Source organism: Chiloscyllium plagiosum, unplaced genomic scaffold (genome assembly GCF_037043375.1).
Source record: "Chiloscyllium plagiosum isolate Xiang-an unplaced genomic scaffold, Cpla_swu_hap1 HiC_scaffold_32, whole genome shotgun sequence".
In the NCBI taxonomy this organism is placed as follows: Eukaryota; Metazoa; Chordata; class Chondrichthyes; order Orectolobiformes; family Hemiscylliidae; genus Chiloscyllium; species Chiloscyllium plagiosum.
Genome location: NW_028270170.1, coordinates 41,460,694 through 41,482,988, shown reverse-complemented (window position 1 = coordinate 41,482,988; position 22,295 = coordinate 41,460,694). Strand labels below are relative to the sequence as shown.

The following is a 22,295-nucleotide window of genomic DNA, read 5'->3' as shown; positions in this document are numbered from 1 at the left end:
GTAACGCCCAGTTTGGGTTTTGCCAAGGTCACTCAGCTCCTGATCTCATTACAGCCTTGGTTCAAACATGGACAAAAGAGCTGAGTTCCAGAGGTGAGGTGAGAGTGACAGCCCTTGACATCAAGGCTGCATTTGACCGAGTATGGCATCAAGGAGCCCTGACAAAAACTGGAAGCAATGGGTATCAGGGGGCAAACACTCCACTGGTTAGAGTCATACCTGGCACAAAGGAAGATGATTACGGTTGTGGAAGGTCAGTCACCTCAGCAGGAGTCCCTCCAACAGTCTTCAGCTGCTTCATCAATGACCTTCCCCCTGTCATAAGGTCAGAAGTGGGGATGTTCGCCGATGATTGCACAGTGTTCAGCACAATTCAGGAGTCCTCAGATACTGAAGAAATCTGTGCTCAAATGCAACAAGATCTGGACCATATCCAGGCTTAGGCTGACAAGTGGCAAGTAACATTCATACCACACAAATGCCAGACAATGACAATCACCAATTAGAGACACTCTAACCACCGCCCCTTGACATTCAACAGTATTAACATCACTGAATCCCCCATTGTCAATATCCTTGGGGTTACCATTGACCAGAAACTCAACTGGATTCACCACATAAACACAGTGGCTACAAGAGCAGGTCAGAGACTAGGGATACTGCAGCGAGTAACCTACCTCCTGACATCCCAAAGTCTATCCACCATCTACAAGGCACAAGTCAAGATTGTGATGGAATACTCCCCACTTGCCTGGATGGGTGTAGCTCCAACCACACTCAAGAAGCTTGACACTATCCACGACAAAGCAACCCGCTTGACTGGCACCACCTCTACAAACATTCAATCCCTCCACCACCAGTGCTCAGTAGCAGCAGTGTGCACTATCTACAAGATACACTGCAGAAATTCACCAAAGATCCTTAAACAGCACCTTCCAAATCCACAACCACTGCCATCTAGAAGGACAAGGGCAGCAGTTACTTGGGAACACCACCACTTGCAAGGTCGCCTCCAAGCCACTCACCACCATGGAAATATATTGCCATTCCTTTACAGTCATTGAGTCAAAATCCTAGAATTCCCTCCCTACCGGTATTGTGGGTCAACCCACAGCAAGTGGACTGCAACGATTCAGGAAGACAGCTCACCACCGCCTTCTCAAGGGCAAATAGCAATGGGCTCTCAATGCTGGCCAGCCAGCGACACCCAAATCCCACAAATGAATTAAGAAAATATGGTGCTGGAGTAATGGCGACACTTTGTGTTTTGCATGCGAGAAACCACTTTTCAGTGTATTTTTATATAATGTGACAATAAATCTAATTCTAAATCCAAAACCTTAGTGTTAGTGGATCAATAAATACAGAAAAAAGGTGTAAAATTTGATCATCTTATAAATCTCCTCTGAGAAACCATGACCCACCCCACCCTCTCCCTCAAGCTCAAAGAACCACTCATCCACAAGGAGGACGTGAGCATCAGATAATTCTTTTCCATTTATGGACAGCAACTTGCTTATTATAATATGCAATACCTTTACCATTCTGTATTGCTGTGTCTTAAAAGAAAAAGCTTAGAGTAACCTGCATGGTGCTTTTACTATTACTATGCAGAGAGATCATTGATTATTCATGATGGTGCTCTGGATTCCACATGTCATGGGCAATGCCATGTGAGGTCAGCAAGTTACAATAAATATTAAACTCATACCATCTTGTAAAAACCAGTCTGGAGATGTTATGTCAGATCGGAGATTGAGGGGTGACCTTATGAAATCATGAAAGGAATGGATAGGGTAAATAGACAAGGTCTTTTTCCCAGGGTAGGGGAGCCCAAAACCAGAGGGCATAGATTTAAGGGGGAAAGATTTAAAAAGGACCTGAGGAGCAACGTTTTCACTTAGAGGGTGATGCGTGCATGGAATGAGCTGTCAGAGGAAGTCGTGGAGGCTGGTATAATTACAATATTTAAAAGGCATCTGGATGAATATATGAATCGGAAGGGTTTAGAGCGATATGGGCCAAATGCTAGCAAATGGGACAGATTGGGATGTCTGGTTGGCATGGATGAGTTGGACCAAAGGGTCTGTTTCTGTGCTGTATGATTATGGCTTAGTGTGTGTTATAGTTATTGTTCATCTCTGATACAATATGAGAGCTGCATTGATGGCAAGGACAAAGATTGAGCACCAGCTGTACAAACCTTTCAGTACATCATGGAAACAAAAATAGTTTTGTTTGTTATCTTTCATGTCCTGTGTTCAAGCAAACTCATGACACAGTAATCACTGCCGCTTGTAATTCGTACTTAGTAATTTCCTCATGCCTGAAGGGATTGTGGGAAGGGCAGGGCAACAAAATGATCAAACCTTTTGTCAAAGAGGTAGTAAATTTTAAGAATTGTCTTAAAGGAGGAGTGGAGAAATGTAAGAAGGGAATTACAGAGATTTGGGCCTTGCCAGCCCACTCCATCAACAATGGAGTGTTTATTTAAAAAAAAAAACAGAAGAACTGGAGATGCTGCAAATCAGGAACAAGTCAGAAATTCTTGGAAAGTCTCAGCAGGTCTGGCAGCATCTGTGAAGAGAATTCAGAGTTCATGTTTCGGGTCTAGTGACCTTTCCTTAGAACTGAGGAAGTGTGTGAGTGTGTTCATTTGTTCTTTCACAAATGTGGATGCCGCTGGTAAAGCTCAGTCCTACTTGCCTGGTCTAGATCATTGATACCATTCCATCTGAGCCAGCTGATTTGTTTTCATGGAAATCAGGAATGTTGAAGGAGCCTGAATTCGAGGAGCCTACCAATCTCAGAGAGGTCAGTTGAGTCCATGAATGGGCAATTGGGGAAACTAAGGGGAAATGGGCTTATGGAGATTGGAAAAATGGGATGAGAACTTTTATTTTAAAAAATTGTGCACTTCTTAATGAGGAACTAGTCTTCAAGAAGAACAAACCCTTTTCCTGGCAGATGTGGCAATTGAATACCTGAGCTGGGTTGATTTTAAATCGAAACCTTTGTATTTCTTCACAGGGGTCACATGGATTGACATTCAGTCCACGTGATTTGACTAGCACTGTGACAGGGCAGTTTATGTATCTAAAGCTACAGTTGTGTTTACAGAACAGAGCAGCACAGTAGAAGTGATGCCATTTGACCCACCGTGTCTGTGTAGTATTAACCAATGAAGTCCTACTTGCCTGGTCTAGATCATTGATACCATTCCATCTGAGCCAGCTGATTTGTTAATGCTTCTGCCTTGGTATCCTCTCCATATCTACGTGCTCTACACCACATCTTGAAGGCTTCTTGCCTTATTTGTTTCTTCTTGTCCTCCTTCCCAGTATTCACTGTTAGCTTTCTGCCTGCTTGTCTATATTCAGTATAATCCTTTATCTTTCCTGTGTTCTCTCTGTTCTTCTGTCACCTCTGTTCTTTTTCTGTTGTCTCTTTCCATTTTTGTTTATTTTAAAAACTGAAGACTGTGTAACATTACATAGAGCGCACAATTTTTAATAATAATCTCCTATGGCACTACACATGGTACGAAAGATTTAAAAAACTCCTTTATAGTAAATATGGTAAGCATTAAGAGGTGATTGAAACAAGGCATTGAAGATGATTAAAGAAGTTGATATGGCGAATAAAAAGAAACTATTTTCTCTGGTGGCAACATCTGGAACAAAGGGACTGAAGCTTAAAATTAAAGCCTGACCATATTGTCAGGAAGCACTTCTTCACACAAAAATGTAATGGAAGTCCAGGACTCTCCCCTCTAAGGTAGTTGGGGCTTCAGGTTAGTTAAAAATTTCAGTACTGATTTTTGTTAGGCAAAACTAATAGCAGCAGTCTCTACCACCCAGAAGGACAAACACAACAGATTCCTGGAAATTCCTTTATCTGCAAGCTCCCCTTCAAGCCATACATTGTCATGACTCAAAATATATCACCATTCCTTCACTGTCACTGGATCAAAATCCTAGAAGTCCCTTTGTAATAACATTGTGGATGTACCTACCCTCATTAGATTACAGCAGTTCAAAAAGGCAGCTCAATCTTCTCAAGGATAAGAAATGCTGGCCTAGCTATATTCCTGTGAATGAATATAAAAAGAAAGCTACAGAGTCAAGGTGAGCGCTTGAATTATGGTGTAGATAAAAACCGCAATCTGATTGAATGGTGGAACAGGTGCATGGGACTCAATGGCTGACCTCTCCTCCTATGTTTAATCAAGATTATCAGCTCATCATAACATATCTGGTCTCCCTGCTATCGGAAGGATGTTGTTAAATTTAAAGGGAAAATCTGAAAAAAATTACAAGGATGTTCGAGGGTTTGATCTGTAGGGAGAGGCTGAATAGGCTGGGGCTATTTTCCCTGGAGCATTGGAGGCTGAGAAGTGACCTTATAGAGGTTTAGAAAATCATGAGGGACAGGAGGGGTGAAGAGACAAGGTTTTTTTCCCCTGGGTTGGGGGAGTCCAAAACTAGAGGGAATAAGTTTAGAGTAAGAGGGGAAAGATTTAAAAAGGAACCTAAGGGGCAACATTTTGATCCATAAGGTAGTGCTTGTACGGAATGAGCTGCCAGAAGAAATGGCGGAGGCTGGTACAAATACAGCATTTAAAAGGCACCTGATGATGGATATATGAACAGGAAGGACTTAGAGGGGTATGGACCAAATGCTGGTAAATGGGAAAAGATTTATTTTAAGATATCTGGTCGGCATGGTAGGGCCCAAGGGTCTATTTCCGTGCTGTACATCTCTATGACTCTATTGATTTTTGTGCTGCATGACTCTATGCCTACGTGGCTAATACATGCAAGTGGGTAGCTGCATTCACAATTCAAGGAGGTCAAGAAGAAGGTCAAGAGTACACCCCAATGTGGTAGATCAAGATGAACCCTGTTTTTCCAATCTAATCAACCAAGCACAGTCTGCACACAATACTGTAGAAGTAGTGGATTCTTGCACATCCTTTACAGCAAGTCAAGGAAATTATGTCACCATCCACACAACCCATCCACCTCTACAACTTCAACAGATGACCTGGGACCCCTTAATCTTAGTTCATGGTATCTGAAGAATCCAGTTTTCCAATCCAGTGTAAGCACTACACTCTCACTAATGGATCATACAAAAGCTTTCGTTTCTCAATACTGTTGGATCTGCTCTGGTGAGGCCACCTCTCATACCTGTGCATCAACAATGTCTACCTTTGTCCTTGACTAAAATCAACAGAGTTCTTGACCTGTCTTTCCCAATTTCCACACTTTCCACCCATGTCCCACCGTCCCAAGATCACAAAGTTCTCCATACAGGCTCCCTCAGAGGACACAGCCTTGTGACATTAACTCTGACTATTTCTCAATAGGCACTGCCAGACCTACTGAGCATTTTCCACCATTTTCTGTTGATATATCAACAGAACTTGTTTAGAAATGGAGCAAATTGTTTTTAAAGCTGTGTACCAGATTCTCAACCTAGACCCTCACTTTGGCGACATAAATCTGCCATCCCAGTCAATCAATCCACAGCTATTACAGAGAATACAGCTATATTCTGAAGTCTGCTTGTGCTGTCTATGAGGAGCTTTACTTTGAACCCTCGCTGTTTGAAGTCTTATTACATAACTGTTTATATATAAAGTGATTTAATCACAACTGTGAGAAAAGCAGTTTTGTATCTGTGTCTAAACAAATGCACTCATATATTGTTGCATCAAATTATTTTTGCAAGGCTTATGTTCAGGGTAATGTTTATACAGTGAGAGATCAGTACTACAATCAGACTTTGTCCCATTTCCTATCTGAAACATGTCCTAACGATGAAAACCTTGGGAAAACAAAGGCTTGCAGTGCCTTAAATGTAGCAAAATGTTTCCAGCGATTTCACAGGAGCATTATCAGTGTTTGACATTGGGCAATTTATGGAACGCTTGATCAAGGAGGCAGGCTTTAAGGAGCACCTCAAAAGGAGGAGCAAAAAATGGAGAGTTGCAGAAGTTTCGGAGGGAATTCCAGAGCATTTGATCACAAGCCTTGATGAGTGAGGAAATTTCCTTTCTTTACCTTATAACAGTATCGCAGAGTCAGGGATGAAGACCATCCTGTTGGACAGTTTCCTGTCACACTGGGTGTGGGAGTCACTGTGGCTGGTCCAGTTCCTGGATCAACAGAGGTTGCTAGGTTCTGCCTGCAGATGTACTTGGCCCTGAAGCTGTTGCAATCTTTCACATCCCATAATCCAACAGAATTTCCTGTGGCCAGCACCACACAACCGCCTTTATAACCTGCAACAGAAGGCTCAGTTCATACATTCAGCATTCCAGTATAACACAGCAAACCACTAGCCAGGAGGCATCATGCACATGCATCAGATGAGTAGTTTTGCACTATTACAGATTAAAAACAGAAGGTTGATTAAACCCAGTCTCATTCACGATGTAGTTTCTCACCTGCCTACCTCCTCTGTGATCTGTGGTGAAGCCAGATTAATGTGCAGGACAAATAGTCCTTTAAATATGGGTGGGTTTTCTATCACTGCAGTTTTCCCAGACCAAACAGCAAAAGACCTCATTACTGTACCTGAAACGTAAAAGCTTTTCACCCTTTACCCCAAACCCATTTCCACAAATTCCTTGTAAGTGTTTCAGATTCTGTAGTTGGTTCATATGGAGTGGGAAGCACAGAAATATTTAAAATAAGAAGTGGCAAACAGCAAAACCCTGGCTTTTAAGAGTGAGCCGGATACTCGATTGCCACATACTGTTCAGGCATTCTTTACTTGTTGAAGACTTTCAGTGATTTTGTTTTCCCCCACAGTCAAAGGAACAGGAAGATCAGGGCCCTGGGACTCAGTCCCTTTCCTGCTTGGATTTTTGGCAAAAGGCAATAAGCCTGAATAGTTGAGATAGGCCAAAATAACAGCCAAGATTTACGAATGAATCAGTATGAGACTGAATGAATAGTTCAGACAATGAATGGTAGTAAACACACTGTTCTGTCAAACTACAACACAATACAACCTTAGGGGATGTAAGAAATTTCAATAATTATATTGTAAACTACTTTCAGCTGGCAAATGTACATTAAGTGTATTGGTTTAACATTCGTCAGTATAAAGCTGGACCGAACACTCTGGAATTTGCTGCAATTGGTATCCCACTGCCAAAAATAAGCTTTCTTTTGCTCAAGGCAGTTTCCACCCCTGTAGTTTACATTAACACTTTAATACCACCATGACCTGCCTAATCATTCAGCCAGCTATTAAACCAGAAATAAAAAAAATACAAAGGAGCTATCCCACCAACTCCCCCCACCTCTCCCTCCTTCCCCACCTTTGCCACTGGTTTAGTGGCTAAATCATGGTATGGCAACCACACAGATCTTCAGGATAAATAGCTTAGCAGAGTTACTGTTTCAGGTCCAGTGACCATTTTGAACTGGACCCAAAATGTTAACTCTGATTTCTCTCCACAGAAGCTGCCAGAACTTCGGAGCCTTTCCAGCAATTTCTGTTTTTTTTTCCATTTTCCAACAACTGCAATTTATAGAGTCACAGACGTATACAGCATGGAAACAGAACCTTTAGCTGAACAGGAGAATCGACGTTTCGGGCATAAGCCCTTTTTCAGGAATGAGGAAAGTTTGTCCAGCAGGCTAAGATAAAAGGTAGGGAGGAGGGACTTGGGGGAGGGGCGTTGGAAATGTGATAGGTGGAAAGAGGTCAAGGTGAGGGTGATAGGTCAGACTGGGGTGGGGGCGGAGAGGTCAGGAAGAAGATTGCAGGTTAGGAAGGTGGTGCTGAATTCGATGGATTTGACTGAGACAAGGTGGGGGGAGGGGAAATGAGGAAACTGGTGAAATCCGAGTTCATCCCTTGTGGTTGGAGGGTTCCTAGGCGGAAGATGAGGCGCTCTTCCTCCAACCGTCGTGTTGTTGTGGTCTGGCGATGGAGGAGTCCAAAGATCTGCATATCCTTGGTGGAGTGGGAGAGGGAGTTGAAGTGTTGAGCCACAGGGTGGTTGGGTTGGTTGGTCCGGGTGTCCCAGAGGTGTTCTCTGAAACACTCCGCAAGTAGGTGGCCTGTCTCCCCAATATAGAGGAGGCCACATCGGGTGCAGAGGATGCAATAGATGATAGGTGATGACCTATCACCCTCACCTTGACCTCTTTCCACCTATCACATTTCCAACGCTCCTCCCCCAAGTCCCTCCTCCCTACCTTTTATCTTAGCCTGCTGGACAAACTTTCCTCATTCCTGAAGAAGGGCTTATGCCCGAAACGTCGATTCTCCTGTTCCCTGGATGCTGCCTGACCTGCTGCGCTTTTCCAGCATCACATTTTCAGCTCTGATCCCCAGCATCTGCAGACCTCACTTTCTCCTCAAACAGAACTTTTAGTCCAATTTGTCCATGCTGACAGGAATATCCCAAATTATCTAGTCCCACTTGACAGCATTTGGACCATATTCCTTTAAACCCTTCCTATTCATGTACCCACCCAGATGTCTTTCTTTAAGTTTTTATTTTGTATGTGAGGAGATATTGGGCAAAAACAAAAATATGCTGAACAAAAATCACCCGTTGAGAATGCTGTTGTTGATGGGGATGAAAGATTATCGGGGGATATGTAGGAATGTAGAGTTGAGGTCAAAATCAGATCAGCCATGATCTTATTGAGCAGATCTGAAGAGCTGGGTGGTCTACTGCTATTCTTTGTTTGTATGTCCGTTCGACAGAACCTCCTGATTCAATCAACAACATGGCAATGTTGTAGTTACATTACTCACTACTGTCAAGTGGACTGAAACATTGATTTCAAGCAGCATGATTTCAAACCTCAGCAGGGGCAATGTGAGAATTTGAGACCTTTTTCATAATATCAGAAAGAAAGATTGGTATGACTAGATTGTTGTAAAAACCCATTAGCAACACAAATTCCCTTTAGGAAAGGAAACTGGCTTCCCTCACCCAGACTGGACTCTACGTCATACCAGCCCCAGGCCAGAGTCCCCCTCAAAAATTCATCCATCCATTTTTTTGTATCAAACACTGCTACAGTGAAGAAGCCCAATCACGAGCATCTCAACTATATCTCGGGATATGCAATAAATGGCTGCTTTGCCAGCAATGCCCGAATGTCAAAAATAAATTTTTAAAAATGATTTGTGACAGGTCCTCCCAGGTTGTATAAGTGTATAATTTCCAATCAAGTTGCTGAAAAATAAAACTCTGAATGACCACCTTGGATGTTTCCAAAGATCATTTATATTGAGCCATGAAAACCAACTTTGATAAAAGAAAGGGAGAAAGCATCAGTCTATGTAAACAAAACTGCATTGAAATAGCAGTTCAGGGTTCTGCTGCTACTGCACTTACAGTGGAGTTGTATCAATTTTTTTTACTTGTCCAGATTGTGTGTATACTTTTATAGGACAAGGCTTCATTATTAACAAGCTGCAGAGCTCAGGTGTCCTTAAACAAAAACCTCAGCAGTTAAAGAGATGAAGGTATTTGCCAGTGTAATTCTACTCAGGCAGTCATCCACTCTCCCTGCACATTTATTTCCTCATCACCAAGTGATATCAGTTCCAGATGTGCCTCATATCAATGTGTGGCCAAAGCAAATAGCAGTCTGCCTGGCTAACGGCTGCCTGTCCAATGACACGTCACAACAGATAGAAGCACTTGGTCTTTTTATACAAACTTTATCCTTCTCATTTTCCTTACACGGGTGGAAGATGGCATCTGGGTACTGAATATAGCTAAATGATAAAGGCTGTGGCTCAGTTAGTAGCACATTTGCCTTGGAGTCAGAGGCTCTGGATCCAAGGCCCATAATACTGACTTGAGTGCGACTCTCCAGTGTGTCCCATACAGATATGAAAGGGTTAATACTGGAGAATGCCATAAGCACCACTCACTCTGATGATGCCATATGGATTTGCGAGCAAAACAGCTGAAGTCAGTTTGAGGGAGTCTGTTGCTGGAATGCCCTACATCACTTTTCACTGAAACAGGGTTGATCCCCTGGCTTGATGATCATGTTACTGTAGGTGATATACTGGGCCATGAGGTTACAGATTGTGGGTGAATCAATTCTGCTGCTGTCGATGGCCCCCAGTGCCTCACAGATGCGGAATTTGGAGCTGCTAAATTTGTTCAGAATCTAGCCCATTTAGGATGGTGATACTTTCACACTACATGATAGAAAACATCCTTAACATGAAGACAGGACTTCATCTCCACAAGGACTGTATCATGGTAACTTTAATCAATACATTCTTGGGTGGATGCATCTGTGTCAAATGGATTGGTAGGAATTATGTCAAGTAGATTTCTGCCTCTTTGAAAAATAGAAATGCAGAAAATAAAAGGTAAATTGGACCATTTGGACAACTGAGTCTGCTCCTTCATTCCACATAATCACAGCTGATCCTCCATCTTAAAGCTTTCAGTCCCATTAATTTCTCACTAAGTTTCTTCACTTGCTCCTTTGGAATAGATCCTCATTTCCCTCACTTTTAGAACATAGAACAGTACAGTACAGGCCTTTCAGCCCTCAATTTTATGTCGACCTTTAATCCTACTAATCTACATATCCTACATCTTACTATCCTACGTGTCACTTAAATGTCCCTAATGTATCTGACTCTACTACCACTGCTGGCAGTGCATTCCACTTGGTCACAACTGTCTGTGTAAAGACATCTCCCCATAACTTCCTTGAATCACCTTAAAATTATGCCCCTTCATGATAGCCATTTCCGCCCTGGGAAAACGTCTCTGGCTATCCACCCTGTCTATGTCTCTCATCATCTTGTACACCTCTATCAAGTCATCTCATCCTTCTTCACTCCAATGAGAAAATCCCAAGCTCCCTCACCCTTTCTTCATAAAACATGCCCTCCAGTGCAGGCAGCATCTTAGTAAATCTCCTCTGCACCCTCTCTAAAACTTCCACATTCTTCCTATAATGAGGTGCCCAGAACTGAACACAATATCCTAAGTTTGGTCTAAACCGGGCTTTATAGAGCTGTAGCATAACCTCGTGCCTCTGAAACTCAATCCCCTGCTAATGAAGACCAACATACCAGATGCCTTCTTAACAACCCCATCAACTTGGGTGGCAACTTTGAGGGATCTGTGGACATGGACACCAAGATCCCTTTGTTCCTCCACACTACCAAGAATCCTGTCTTTAACCCTGTATTCAGCATTCAAATTCAACCTTCCAAAATGAATCACTCCGCATTTATCCAGGTTGAACTCCATCTGCCACTTCTCAGCCCAGCTCTGCATCCTGTCATTGTCCTGTTGCAACCTACACACTATCAACAACTCCACCAACCTTTGTGTCATTGGCAAACTTACTAAACCACCTTCCACTTGCTCATCCAAGTCATTTGTAAAAATCACAAAGAGCAGAGATCCCAGAACAGATCCCTGTCGAACACCACTGGTCACCAAGCTCCAGGCTGAACACTTTCCATCAACTACCACCCTCTGTCTTCTATGGGCCAGCCAATTCTGTATCCAGACAGCCACATTTCCCTGTATCCCATGTCTCTTTACTTTCTGAATGAGACTACCATGGGGAACATTATCAAAAGCCTTGCTAAAATTCAGGTACACCATATCCACTGCCATACCTTCATCATGTTTTGTCATATCCTTAAATAATTCACTAAGGCTTGTGAGGCATGACCTGCCCCTCACAAAGCCATGCTGACTATCTCAAATCAAAGCTATACTTGTCCAAATAATCATAAATCCTGTCTCTCAGAGTATTCTTCAATAATTTGCCCACCACCGACGTAAGACTGACTGGTCTGTAATACCCATGGTTATCCCTATCCACGTTCTTGAACAAGGAAATAATATTTACCACCCTCCAATCATCTGTTACTACTCTGGTACTGTGAGAACGCAAAGATCATTGCTAAAGACACAGCAATCTCTTCCCTCGCTTCCTGTAGTAACCTTGGGTATATCCCATCTGGCCCAAGGAATTTATTATCCTCATGTTCTTCAAAATTTCCAGCACATCCTCCTTCTTAACATAAACCTGTTGTAGCATATCTGCCTGTTTCATGCTGTCTTCAAAAATAACAAGGTCCCTCTCGCTCGTGAATACTGAAGCAAAGTATTCATTAAGGACCTCCCCTACCTCATCCAACTCCAGGCACAAGTTCCCTCCACTACCCCGATCGGTTCTACCTTCACTCAGCCATCCTCTTGCTCCTCACGTAAAGGTTTTACTTCATCATACCCGCCAAGGCATTTTCATGCCCCCTTCTAGCTCTCGTAAGTCCATTCTTCAGAACCTTCCTGGCTGACTTGTAAACCTCTAGAGCCCTGTCTGATCCTTGCTTCCTCAACCTTAAGTAAGCTTTCTTCTTCCTCTTGACTAGGTGTTTCACATCTCTTGTCATCCACGGTTCCTTCACTCTACCTTCCCTTCCTTACCTCAGTGGGAAAAACCTATCCAACATTCGCAGCTAGTATTCCCTGAACAACCTCCACATTTCTGTCGTGCATTTCCCTGAGAATATCTGCTCCCAATTTATGCTCCTCAGTTTCTGCCTAATAGCATTGTAATTCCCCTCCCCCAATTAAATAGTTTCCCATACCATCTGCTCCTATCCCACTATCACTGAAATGCTCCCCCATCAAGAGATATAACACCTGACCTAGTTCATTGCCAAGCACGAAATCCAATATGGCTTCCCCTTTAGTCGGCCTATCTATATTATTGAGTCAGATTCCTTCCAAACTATTTGCACTAAGAAGGTTCCAATCAATATTAAGGAAAGTGAAGTCACCCATGACAACAACCCCGTTACTTCAGCACCTTTCCAAAATCTGCATCCCAATCTGCTCCTCTGTGTCTCTCTTGCTATTGGTTGGGGCGGGGCGTCTCTAGAAAACTCCCAATAAAGTGACTGCTTTTTTCGTCTTTCTGACTTGTACCCATGATGGTTCATTAGAGAAACCCTCCTCAGCGACATCCCTTTCTGCGACTGTTATACTATCCCCGATTAGCAATGCCAATCCCCCATCTCTTTTACCTCCCTCCCTATTCCTTTTGAAACATTTAAACCCCAGAACATCCAGCAACCATTGTGATATCCAAGTCTCCATATTAGCCACAGCATTGTAGCTCCAAGTACTGATCCAAGCTCTTAATTCCATCACTCTTATTCCTGACACTCCTTGCATCAAAATAGACACATTTTACCTATTTTCTGAGAAGTTATTTATGTCTTCTGTGAACACAGAACTGGAGTAATGCTTAAAGTGCTCTGCAATTTCCTTGTTCTGCATTACTAATTGTCCTATTTCAGAATGTTACTGAATTTTTATGGTGACATTTGGCCCACTATGTCTGCCCCAACTCTCTGAGCATTTTAACTTAGTGCCTACATCCAGCCTTTACCCCATAATCCTGCACATTGTTTCTATTTAAATAACCAATCAATGCCCTCTTATCTACCATGACTGAACCTGACTCCATCACACTTCCAGGCAGTGCTTTTACTCTTTGTGTGAAAGAGGTTTTTTCACCTTGCATTTGGTTTTTCTTTGACAAAATACTTTAAAACAATGGCCTCTGGTTCTCAGTCCTTTTGCACGCGGGAACAATTTCTCTTATTTACTCTATCTAAGCCCCTCAGCCTTCTTCTCTTCAAGGAAACCAGTCCCAACATTTCCAATTTTTCCTCATAATTAAGGTGTCTCACACCTGGATCCATTCATGTAAACCGCTTCTGCACTGTCTTGACTGCTTTCACATCCTTAGCGTGTGGCTTCCAGTACTGTACATATTGTATCCTCTCTGCTCTTGTACACAATGCCTCAATACTGAAATCCAGAAAACTGAAACAAACCGAGAAACTCAGCAGGCCTAGCAACATCTATGGAGAGAGAAACAAGAGCTAATGTTTCAAGTCTGGTAGATTTTATTACTGTGAGTTTTATGAGCTCTCTTATCTGTCCTACAATCTTTATTAACTTATGAATGTATACACTCCGGCCCAGAGTAAGACGCTCTATATGATATTGCCCCTCCACTTGTACCACTTCACATTCCTCCCTATTGATCTACTTATGCCACCAGTCCATCTACTACACCAATGTAATGTTCTTTTGAAGTTTTACACTGTCTTTCTCAGTTTGCAATTTTCCCGAGCTTTGTGTCATCCACAAACCTTGAAACCTGACCCTTGTCGAGTTCCTGTGGTTCTGTTCGCCGAGCTGGAAGTTTTTGTTGCAAACGTTTCGTCCCCTGTCTAGGTGACATCCTCAGTGCTTGGCAGCCTCCTGTGAAGCGCTTCTGTGGTGTTTCCTCCGGCATTTATAGTGGCCCTGCCGCTTCCGGTTGTCAGTTTCAGCTGTCCGCTGTAGTGGTCGGTATATTGGGTCCAGGTCTATGTGTTTGTTGATGGAGTTTGTGGATGAGTGCCAAGCTTCTAGGAATTCCCTGGCTGTTCTTTGTTTCGCTTGCCCTATAATGGTAGTGTTGTCCCAGTCAAATTCATGTTGCTTGTCGTCTACGTGTGTGGCTACTAGGGATAGCTGGTCGTGTCGTTTCGTGGCTAGTTGATGTTCGTGGATGCGGATCGTTAGCTGTCTTCCTGTTTGTCCTATATAGTGTTTTGTGCAGTCCTTGCATGGGATTTTGTACATTACGTTAGTTTTGCTCATGCTAGGTATCGGGTCCTTCGTTTTGGTGAGTTGTTGTCTGAGCGTGGCTGTTGGTTTGTGTGCTGTTATAAGTCCTAGTGGTCGCAGTAGTCTGGCTGTCATTTCAGAGATGTTCTTGATGTATGGTAGTGTGGCTAGTCCTTTGGGTTGCGGCATGTCCTCGTTCTGTTGTCTCTCCCTTAGGCATCTGTTGATGAAATTGCGAGGATATCCGTTTTTTGCGAATACCTTGTATAGGTGTTCCTCTTCCTCTTTTTGCAGTTCTGGTGTGCTGCAGTGTGTTGTGGCCCTGTTGAATAGTGTCTTGCTGCAACTTCGTTTGTGTGTATTGGGGTGGTTGCTTTCATAGTTCAGGACTTGGTCTGTGCGTGGCTTTCCTGTGTACCTTAGTGGTGAATTCTCCGAGTGGTGTTCTCTGTACCCTCACGTCTAGGAATGGGAGTTGGTTGTCCTTTTCTTCCTCTCTCGTGAATCGGATTCCTGTGAGTGTGGAGTTGATGATCCGGTGTGTATTCTCTATTTCCGTGTTTTTAATGATTACAAAGGTGTCATCAACGTATCTGACCCAGAGTTTGGGTTGAATTTGTGGTAAGACTGTTTGTTCTAACCTTTGCATTACTGCTTCTGCTATGAGTCCCGAGATTGGTGAGCCCATGGGTGTTCCGTTGATTTGTTCGTATATCTGGTTGTTGAATGTGAAGTGTATTGTGAGGCACAAGTCCAGTAGTTTAAGTATGCCGTCTTTGTTGATGGGTTCAACGTCCTGTTGTCTGTTATGTCTGTTCAGCAGGTTGGCTATTGTTTCTCTGGCTAGGGCTTTGTCAATAGACGTGAACAGTGCCGTTTCGTCGAATGAGACCATGGTTTCTTCCTTGTCTATGTGTATATTTCTGATGATGTCCAAGAATTCCTGTGTTGATTGTATAGAGTGTCTGGATCCGCTGATCAAGTGTTTCAGTTTCTGCTGTAGTTCTTTCGCCAGTTTGTGTGATGGTGTCCCTGGAAGTGATACTATGGGTCTGAGTGGGATGTCTGGGTTGTGCACTTTAGGTAGTCCATAGAATCTGGGGGTGTTGTTGCTTTCAGGTTTCATTCTTTGTAGGTCAGACCTGGTTATCTGTCCGTTTTTTTGTAGGTTCCTCAGTGTTTTGTTTATCCTATTGGTGAGCTGTGGGGTGGGGTCAAACTCCCTCTTTTGGTAGGTGTTGGTATCTGCAAGTAGTTGTTGTGCTTTTTGGATGTACTCTGCTTTGTCCAGGATGACCGCCATTCTGCCTTTGTCTGCTGGTAGTATGATTATGTTCTTATCGTTTCTTAGTGATTTTAGTGCTTCCCTCTCCTTGGTGTTGAGATTATGTGTTTGTCTTTTCCTTGTTATCAGGGGTACGATACTTTGTCTCACTGTTGTGTCCCAATACACACAAACGAAGTTGCATCAAGACACTGTTCAAAAGGGCCACAACACACTGCAGCACACCAGAACTGCAAAAAGAGGAAGAGGAACACCTATACAAGGTATTCGCAAAAAACGGATATCCTCGCAATTTCATCAACAGATGCCTAAGGGAGAGACAACAGAACGAGGACATGCCGCAACCCAAAGGACTAGCCACACTACCATACATCAAGAACATCTCTGAAATGACAGCCAGACTACTGCGACCACTAGGACTTATAACAGCACACAAACCAACAGCCACGCTCAGACAACAACTCACCAAAACGAAGGACCCGATACCCAGCATGAGTAAAACTAACGTAGTGTACAAAATCCCATGCAAGGACTGCACAAAACACTATATAGGACAAACAGGAAGACAGCTAACGACCCGCATCCACGAACATCAACTAGCCACGAAACGACACGACCAGCTATCCCTAGTAGCCACACACGCAGACGACAAGCAACATGAATTTGACTGGGACAACACTACCATTATAGGGCAAGCGAAACAAAGAACAGCCAGGGAATTCCTAGAAGCTTGGCACTCATCCACAAACTCCATCAACAAACACATAGACCTGGACCCAATATACCGACCACTACAGCGGACAGCTGAAACTGACAACCGGAAGCGGCAGGGACAGGCCACTATAAATGCCGGAGGAAACACCACAGAAGCGCTTCACAGGAGGCTGCCTAGCACTGAGGATGTCACCTAGACAGGGGACGAAACGTTTGCAACAAAAACTTCCAGCTCGGCGAACAGAACCACAGCAACGAGCACCCGAGCTACAAATCTTCTCACAAACTTTGAACCTTGTCTAGTTCGTTTGTCTATGATGGGAAAGCAAGGGTCTCAATACCAATGCCGGGGGAACTCCACTACAAACTTTTCAGCTAAAAAATATTCATTACCCTCATTATTCTGTGAACTATCTTTCAGTCAGTTTTTACTATGTTTCTGTTGTCTCTTTACCCCACGACCAAAAACTTGCATCACAAACACGTTATGTATCGAATGCCTTTTAGATATCCAATGGCCTTGCCTCATCACCTCTCCGTTACCTCTTCAATTTTCTACTTGATACCTGTCACCAGCACATTTTTATTCTTTAACTTGATTTCTGTCTCCAGGGAGAGTTTGGTTGCTTGTCCTACCTTTCCCTTTTGAGGGAATATACTGTGATTGTCTCTGAACCATCTCCTCTTTGAAGGTAGCCTATTGTTCAGCTATGACAGTATGTTGCTAGGAAAGCACAGCAGGTCTGGCAGCATCCGAGGAACAAGAGAATTGACGTTTCAGGCATAAGCCCTTCATCAAGAATGAGGCTTGTGGGTTGGGGCTGAGAGATAAATGGGGGGGTAGTTGAGAAAGCGATAGGCGGATGAAGGTGAGGGAGAAGGTGATAGGTCAGAGTGGGGAGTGATGGACAGGTCCGGGGGGGGGTGGTGTGTCAAGTTGGAGTCTTGGGACTGGGATAATGAGGGGGGAGGGGGAATGAGGAAGCTGTTGAAATCCACATTTATCCTGGGTGGTTGCAAGTCCCAAGGTGGAATATGAGGCATTCTTCCTCCAGGTGTAGGGTTGTAACGGTTTGGCGGTGGAGGAGGTCCAGGACCTGCATGCCCTTGACGGAGTAGGAGTGTCCCAAAGACCACTATCCCACCATCCCGTGGCTGAACACTTCAACTCCCCCTCCCACTCCGTCAAAGACTTGCAGGTCCTGGGCCTCCTCCACCGCCAAATTGTTACCACCTGACGCCTGGAGGAAGAAAGCCTCATATTCCATCTTTGGGACCCTGCAACCACATGGGATAAATGTGGATTCAACAGCTTCCTCATTTCCCCTCCCCCCACATTATCCCAGTCCCAAGCCTCCAACTTGGCACTGCCCTCCTGACCTGTCCATCAATCCATGCTCTGACCTATCACCTTCTCCCTCACCTTCATCCACGTATCGCTTTCTCAGCTACCCATCCCACCCTCCTCCCATTTATCTCTCAGCCCTGGCCCACAAGCCTCATTCCTGATGAAGGGTTTATGCCCGAAACATTGATTCTCATGCTCCTCGGATGCTGCCTGACCTGCTGTGCTTTCCCAGCAACACACTCTTGACTCCGATCTCCAGCATCTGCAGTCCTCACTTTCTCCTTTTGTTCAGCTATGGTCAACCCTCTGTTTTAGTCTGTCTTGCCCAGCTCTCTTCTTGCCTCATTGAAGTTGGCTCTCTGGCAGGTGGATTCTTATGCTGGATTGACCAATGTTGTTTTTCATTATCATCCTAAACCTCATGATTATCATGATTACCAGGCTCTAAATATTACCCCATTGTCACTTGACTTACTTGGCTCACCTCATTTCCAAGAACCAGGTCCAGCAGTGACTTCCTTCCTGTTATACTTCACATATACTGCTGGAGGAAATTCTCCCAAACACACTGATGAACACCTTCCCCTCATTGCACCTTACGCTACTATTATCCTGGTCTCTAGTTTGGCAATTAAAATTCCCTGCTATAATTATTCTATGATATGTATATCTCTCTGTAACTTCCTTGCAGATTTGTTCTACATCCCTCCCACTTGTTAGTGGTCTACAAATTACACCAATCAATGTAACTGCACCCTTCTAGTTTGTTACAGCTAACCAAATTGATTCTATTCTTGAATCCTCTTTCTTCTGCAATGCTCTCTTTAACCAAAAATGCAACTCCTTTTTAGTCTTTTCTATTTTTTCTGAACACCTTGCAACCAAGAACATTTAACATCCAGACTTGAACTACCTTCAGACAAGTCTCTGTTATTGCCTCAACAACATAATTCTACATGGCAGTCTATACATGTAACCCCAGTCTTTTTAACTATACACAGTGCATTACACATACACTGTAACCCTGATTTAGAATTTGTTATTTTCTCCTTTACTCTGACTCTACCTACTAATTTATTATTCTCTATTTTAGAGCTATATTCTCTTCTAGCAGTTTGTGCTCTTTGGTATTACTCCTTAGCATTATCCCTTGGCTCCCACACCCCTGCTGAGTTAGTTTAAACCCTCCCCAATAGCACCAGAAAAACAGCCCATAAGGAAATCTGACTTTGTTCAAATACAATTAGATTAGATTTCTTACAGTGTGGAAACAGGCTCTTCGGCCCAACAAGACAACATCGACCCGCCGAAGCACAACCCACCCATACCCCTACATTTATCTCTGCACCTAACACTACGGGCAATTTAGCATGGCCAATTCACCTAACCTGCACATTTTTGGAATGTGGGAGGAAACTGGAGCACCCGGAGGAAACCACGCAGACACGGGGAGAACGTGCAAACTCCACACATTCAGTCACCTGAGGCGGGAATTGAACCCGGGTCTCTGGCGCTGTGAGGCAGCAGTGCTAACCATTGTGCCACTGTGCCGCCCATAGGTAGCACAGCTTACAAAGGTGCCATCTTCTCTAAAGTCAGATCCAGTGTCCTGGGAATCTAAAACACTCTCTCATGTACCATATTTTCAGCCATGCATTTATCTGTTTAACTTCCTAATTCTGGACTCACTTGCATGTGGCACTGGAAGTAATCTGGAAATTACGACTTCATAGGTTCTGCTTGCTAATTTTCTACTTAGGTCCCAAAGTTCTGATTACAGTACTACATTCCCCTTCCTGTGAGGGAGCTACATTTGTCTTCATTGATCTTTCTTTTTTTACATACTTCTAGAAGTTTTTATAGTCTGCTTTTATGTTCTTTACTCATATTCTATTTTTCCCTTCTTAATCCAAGTCTTGGTCTTTGCTGACTTCTTAATTGCTCTCAGTGGTCAGACTTGCTATTTTTCCTTTCAATTTTATAGGACTCCACTTTGGATCTAATACTATCCTTAACCTCTTTCATTAGTCATGGTTGTCCTGTTGTATTTTTGTACCAGAAAGTTTTAATAATGTTGAAGTACATATATTTGTTCCCGAAAGAATGCCTTTTAATTAAGTTATCTCTTATATTGCAGACAAATCATGTTTCATACATTTATAGTTTCCTTTGTTTAAATTTGCCCTAGCTTAGGATTGGACTACTTCACTTTCTATTCTAATTAAGAATTCAATCATGTTACAGTCAGTCTTCCTAAAAGGGCCTCACATAACATGTTAAATTGGCAGACCCAGTCTGGCAGCTACGTACTTTATTACTTGGCCAGCTTGGTAATGGGCATTGACGCCTCTACTGAGAGGACATAACATGCCCTTGTCACTGTCAGTACTTCTAAGGGGTGTTCAACATGGAGCAGAACTGACTCATCAATTGAGGGTTGGTGGGGAGGGGATCAGTACTCAGTAATCAGCAGAAGGTTAATGTCCAAGAGACACCCTGGTAAAACCTTCTGCTTAACCTGATGCAAAGAGACCTCATGAATCTGGAATCAGGGTTGAGCATTTTTTTAGGCCACTCCCCATGAGTATGATGTGTATGGGAACACAGGAGTTAGGAGCAAGTGGCAGCCATTCAGCCCTTTAAGGTCATTTCTGAGACAATGCAATTTGACTTTGTACAAATGCACATTCTCAATCTACATTCATATCCAGAGAAAATTCACCCTCCTAAAAGCTTCCACTTGATCGGCAAAGTCTAAGGGAGTCACATGATTACCTGGTTGGTTTAGATTCCAGTTAGTGAAGGAGACGGCATCACCACCCATCCATTGGAAGACCCCCGGGTGGTTGGCATCTTGTAGAGCTGTCCAGAAGTTGCCGGAGCGACCAAGGATAAGGCTGATGATGAATGACTGCTCGAATCTAACAGAAAGCACAGAGATCAGAGTCATAAACGACAGCAGCTTCAAAAGAGTAAAACATAGCTTCTAAAGAACAGATTAGATTAATGGGATATTCATCAACAACCTTTCAATGAATGGTAAAGTCAGAGTTCCAGATGTGGGTATTCCAAATTATGACAGAGGTAGAAATTGCAACACCGCATGCCTGGCCAATTATCCCAATTATTCATGTACCCCGGATAATGTCCCTTGGTTACTTGTCTCCGAATATCTACCCAATTTCACTCTATGACTATAAAGCAAACTCACATCAATTGAGGAACACCCTCTCCCTCTGCAAGCCACAGAGTACTTGGTGGTGATTCGGGGTCGTGGTGGTAGTGGTGCAATTAAAATGCACACGCAACTCCGTGTGCAAGTTCAGACTGTAACATTCCAATGTGAGGTAAAAACTCTCCCTGTGCCTGTTCTCAGGAAATGTAAAGTGGTGAAGAGGGAGCAGAGACTAATTGAGAACTTTGTGGGATCCCACGGCCCATCAGTGTCAGTTTATCTCCCCCCTCAACTGCCCACCATGGGTTTGTTTCACCTGAGGCCATTTGAGATGGAGAAGGGAGTTATAATTGTACCTGCATCTACCACTTCCTTTGACAGCTCATTCAATACATACACCATCCTGTGTGAAAAAGTGGCCCCTGAAATCCTTTTCAATCTTTCCCCTCTCACCAAACCTAGAGGGCATAGTTTAGTTTGGGAAACCTGGTTAGCGTTGACAAGTTGGACCGAAGGGTCTGTTTCCATGCTGAATGACTCCATGATAGGGAATTTCAGAAAGTAGTTAAAATGTGCAACTAACATACTCAAGGCATAGTTGATTTGTATTTAATGGGAAATTAATGGTGGTGTGATTAAGAGCAGAGATGCATAGAGGCCCTCGCAAATCTATCGTTCCTTCCCTCTCCCTCTTCTTTTATGATGCTCCTTCAAAGCTATTTTCATCACTGAGGATTTTGTCATCTGTCTGATCCTTTAATGTGATAGGATGTCAAATTTTGTTAAAGCCAGACAAATTTTGTTCAAGGTGTTGTACTATGATAAGGTCATTATATACACTGGACTACTACGGGAAGTAGGGAAGGAGTCCTTCAGCATGTTACGTGACCTAAACAGCTCCTGAGAGAGACTGATTCCATGTGGTGCACACTAGAGAGGAAGACGTAAATAGGCAACTTGCGAACAACAACTTGTATTTACATAATGCCTTTTCCATAAGCTTCACAAGAGCATCATTAAATAAAATATGACACCGAGCCATATGAGGTGATCTGTAGTTAGTTGATCTAAAGCTTGGTCAAAAAGATACATTTTAAGG

At 43.3% G+C, this 22,295-nt stretch overlaps 1 protein-coding gene across 1 annotated transcript in view; it reads right to left on the bottom strand.

Annotated features, from left to right (window-relative positions):
• Positions 1–22,295, bottom strand: part of mrc2 (mannose receptor, C-type 2) — a 337,889-nt gene that overhangs the window by 105,981 nt on the left and 209,613 nt on the right. The window contains exons 11-12 of the mRNA XM_087977928.1: positions 20,797–20,942; positions 6,069–6,289 (exon numbers count right to left, since the gene is read on the bottom strand). Coding sequence (XP_087834054.1) covers positions 6,069–6,289; positions 20,797–20,942 — 367 coding nt within the window. The remainder of the gene's footprint in view (positions 1–6,068; positions 6,290–20,796; positions 20,943–22,295) is intronic.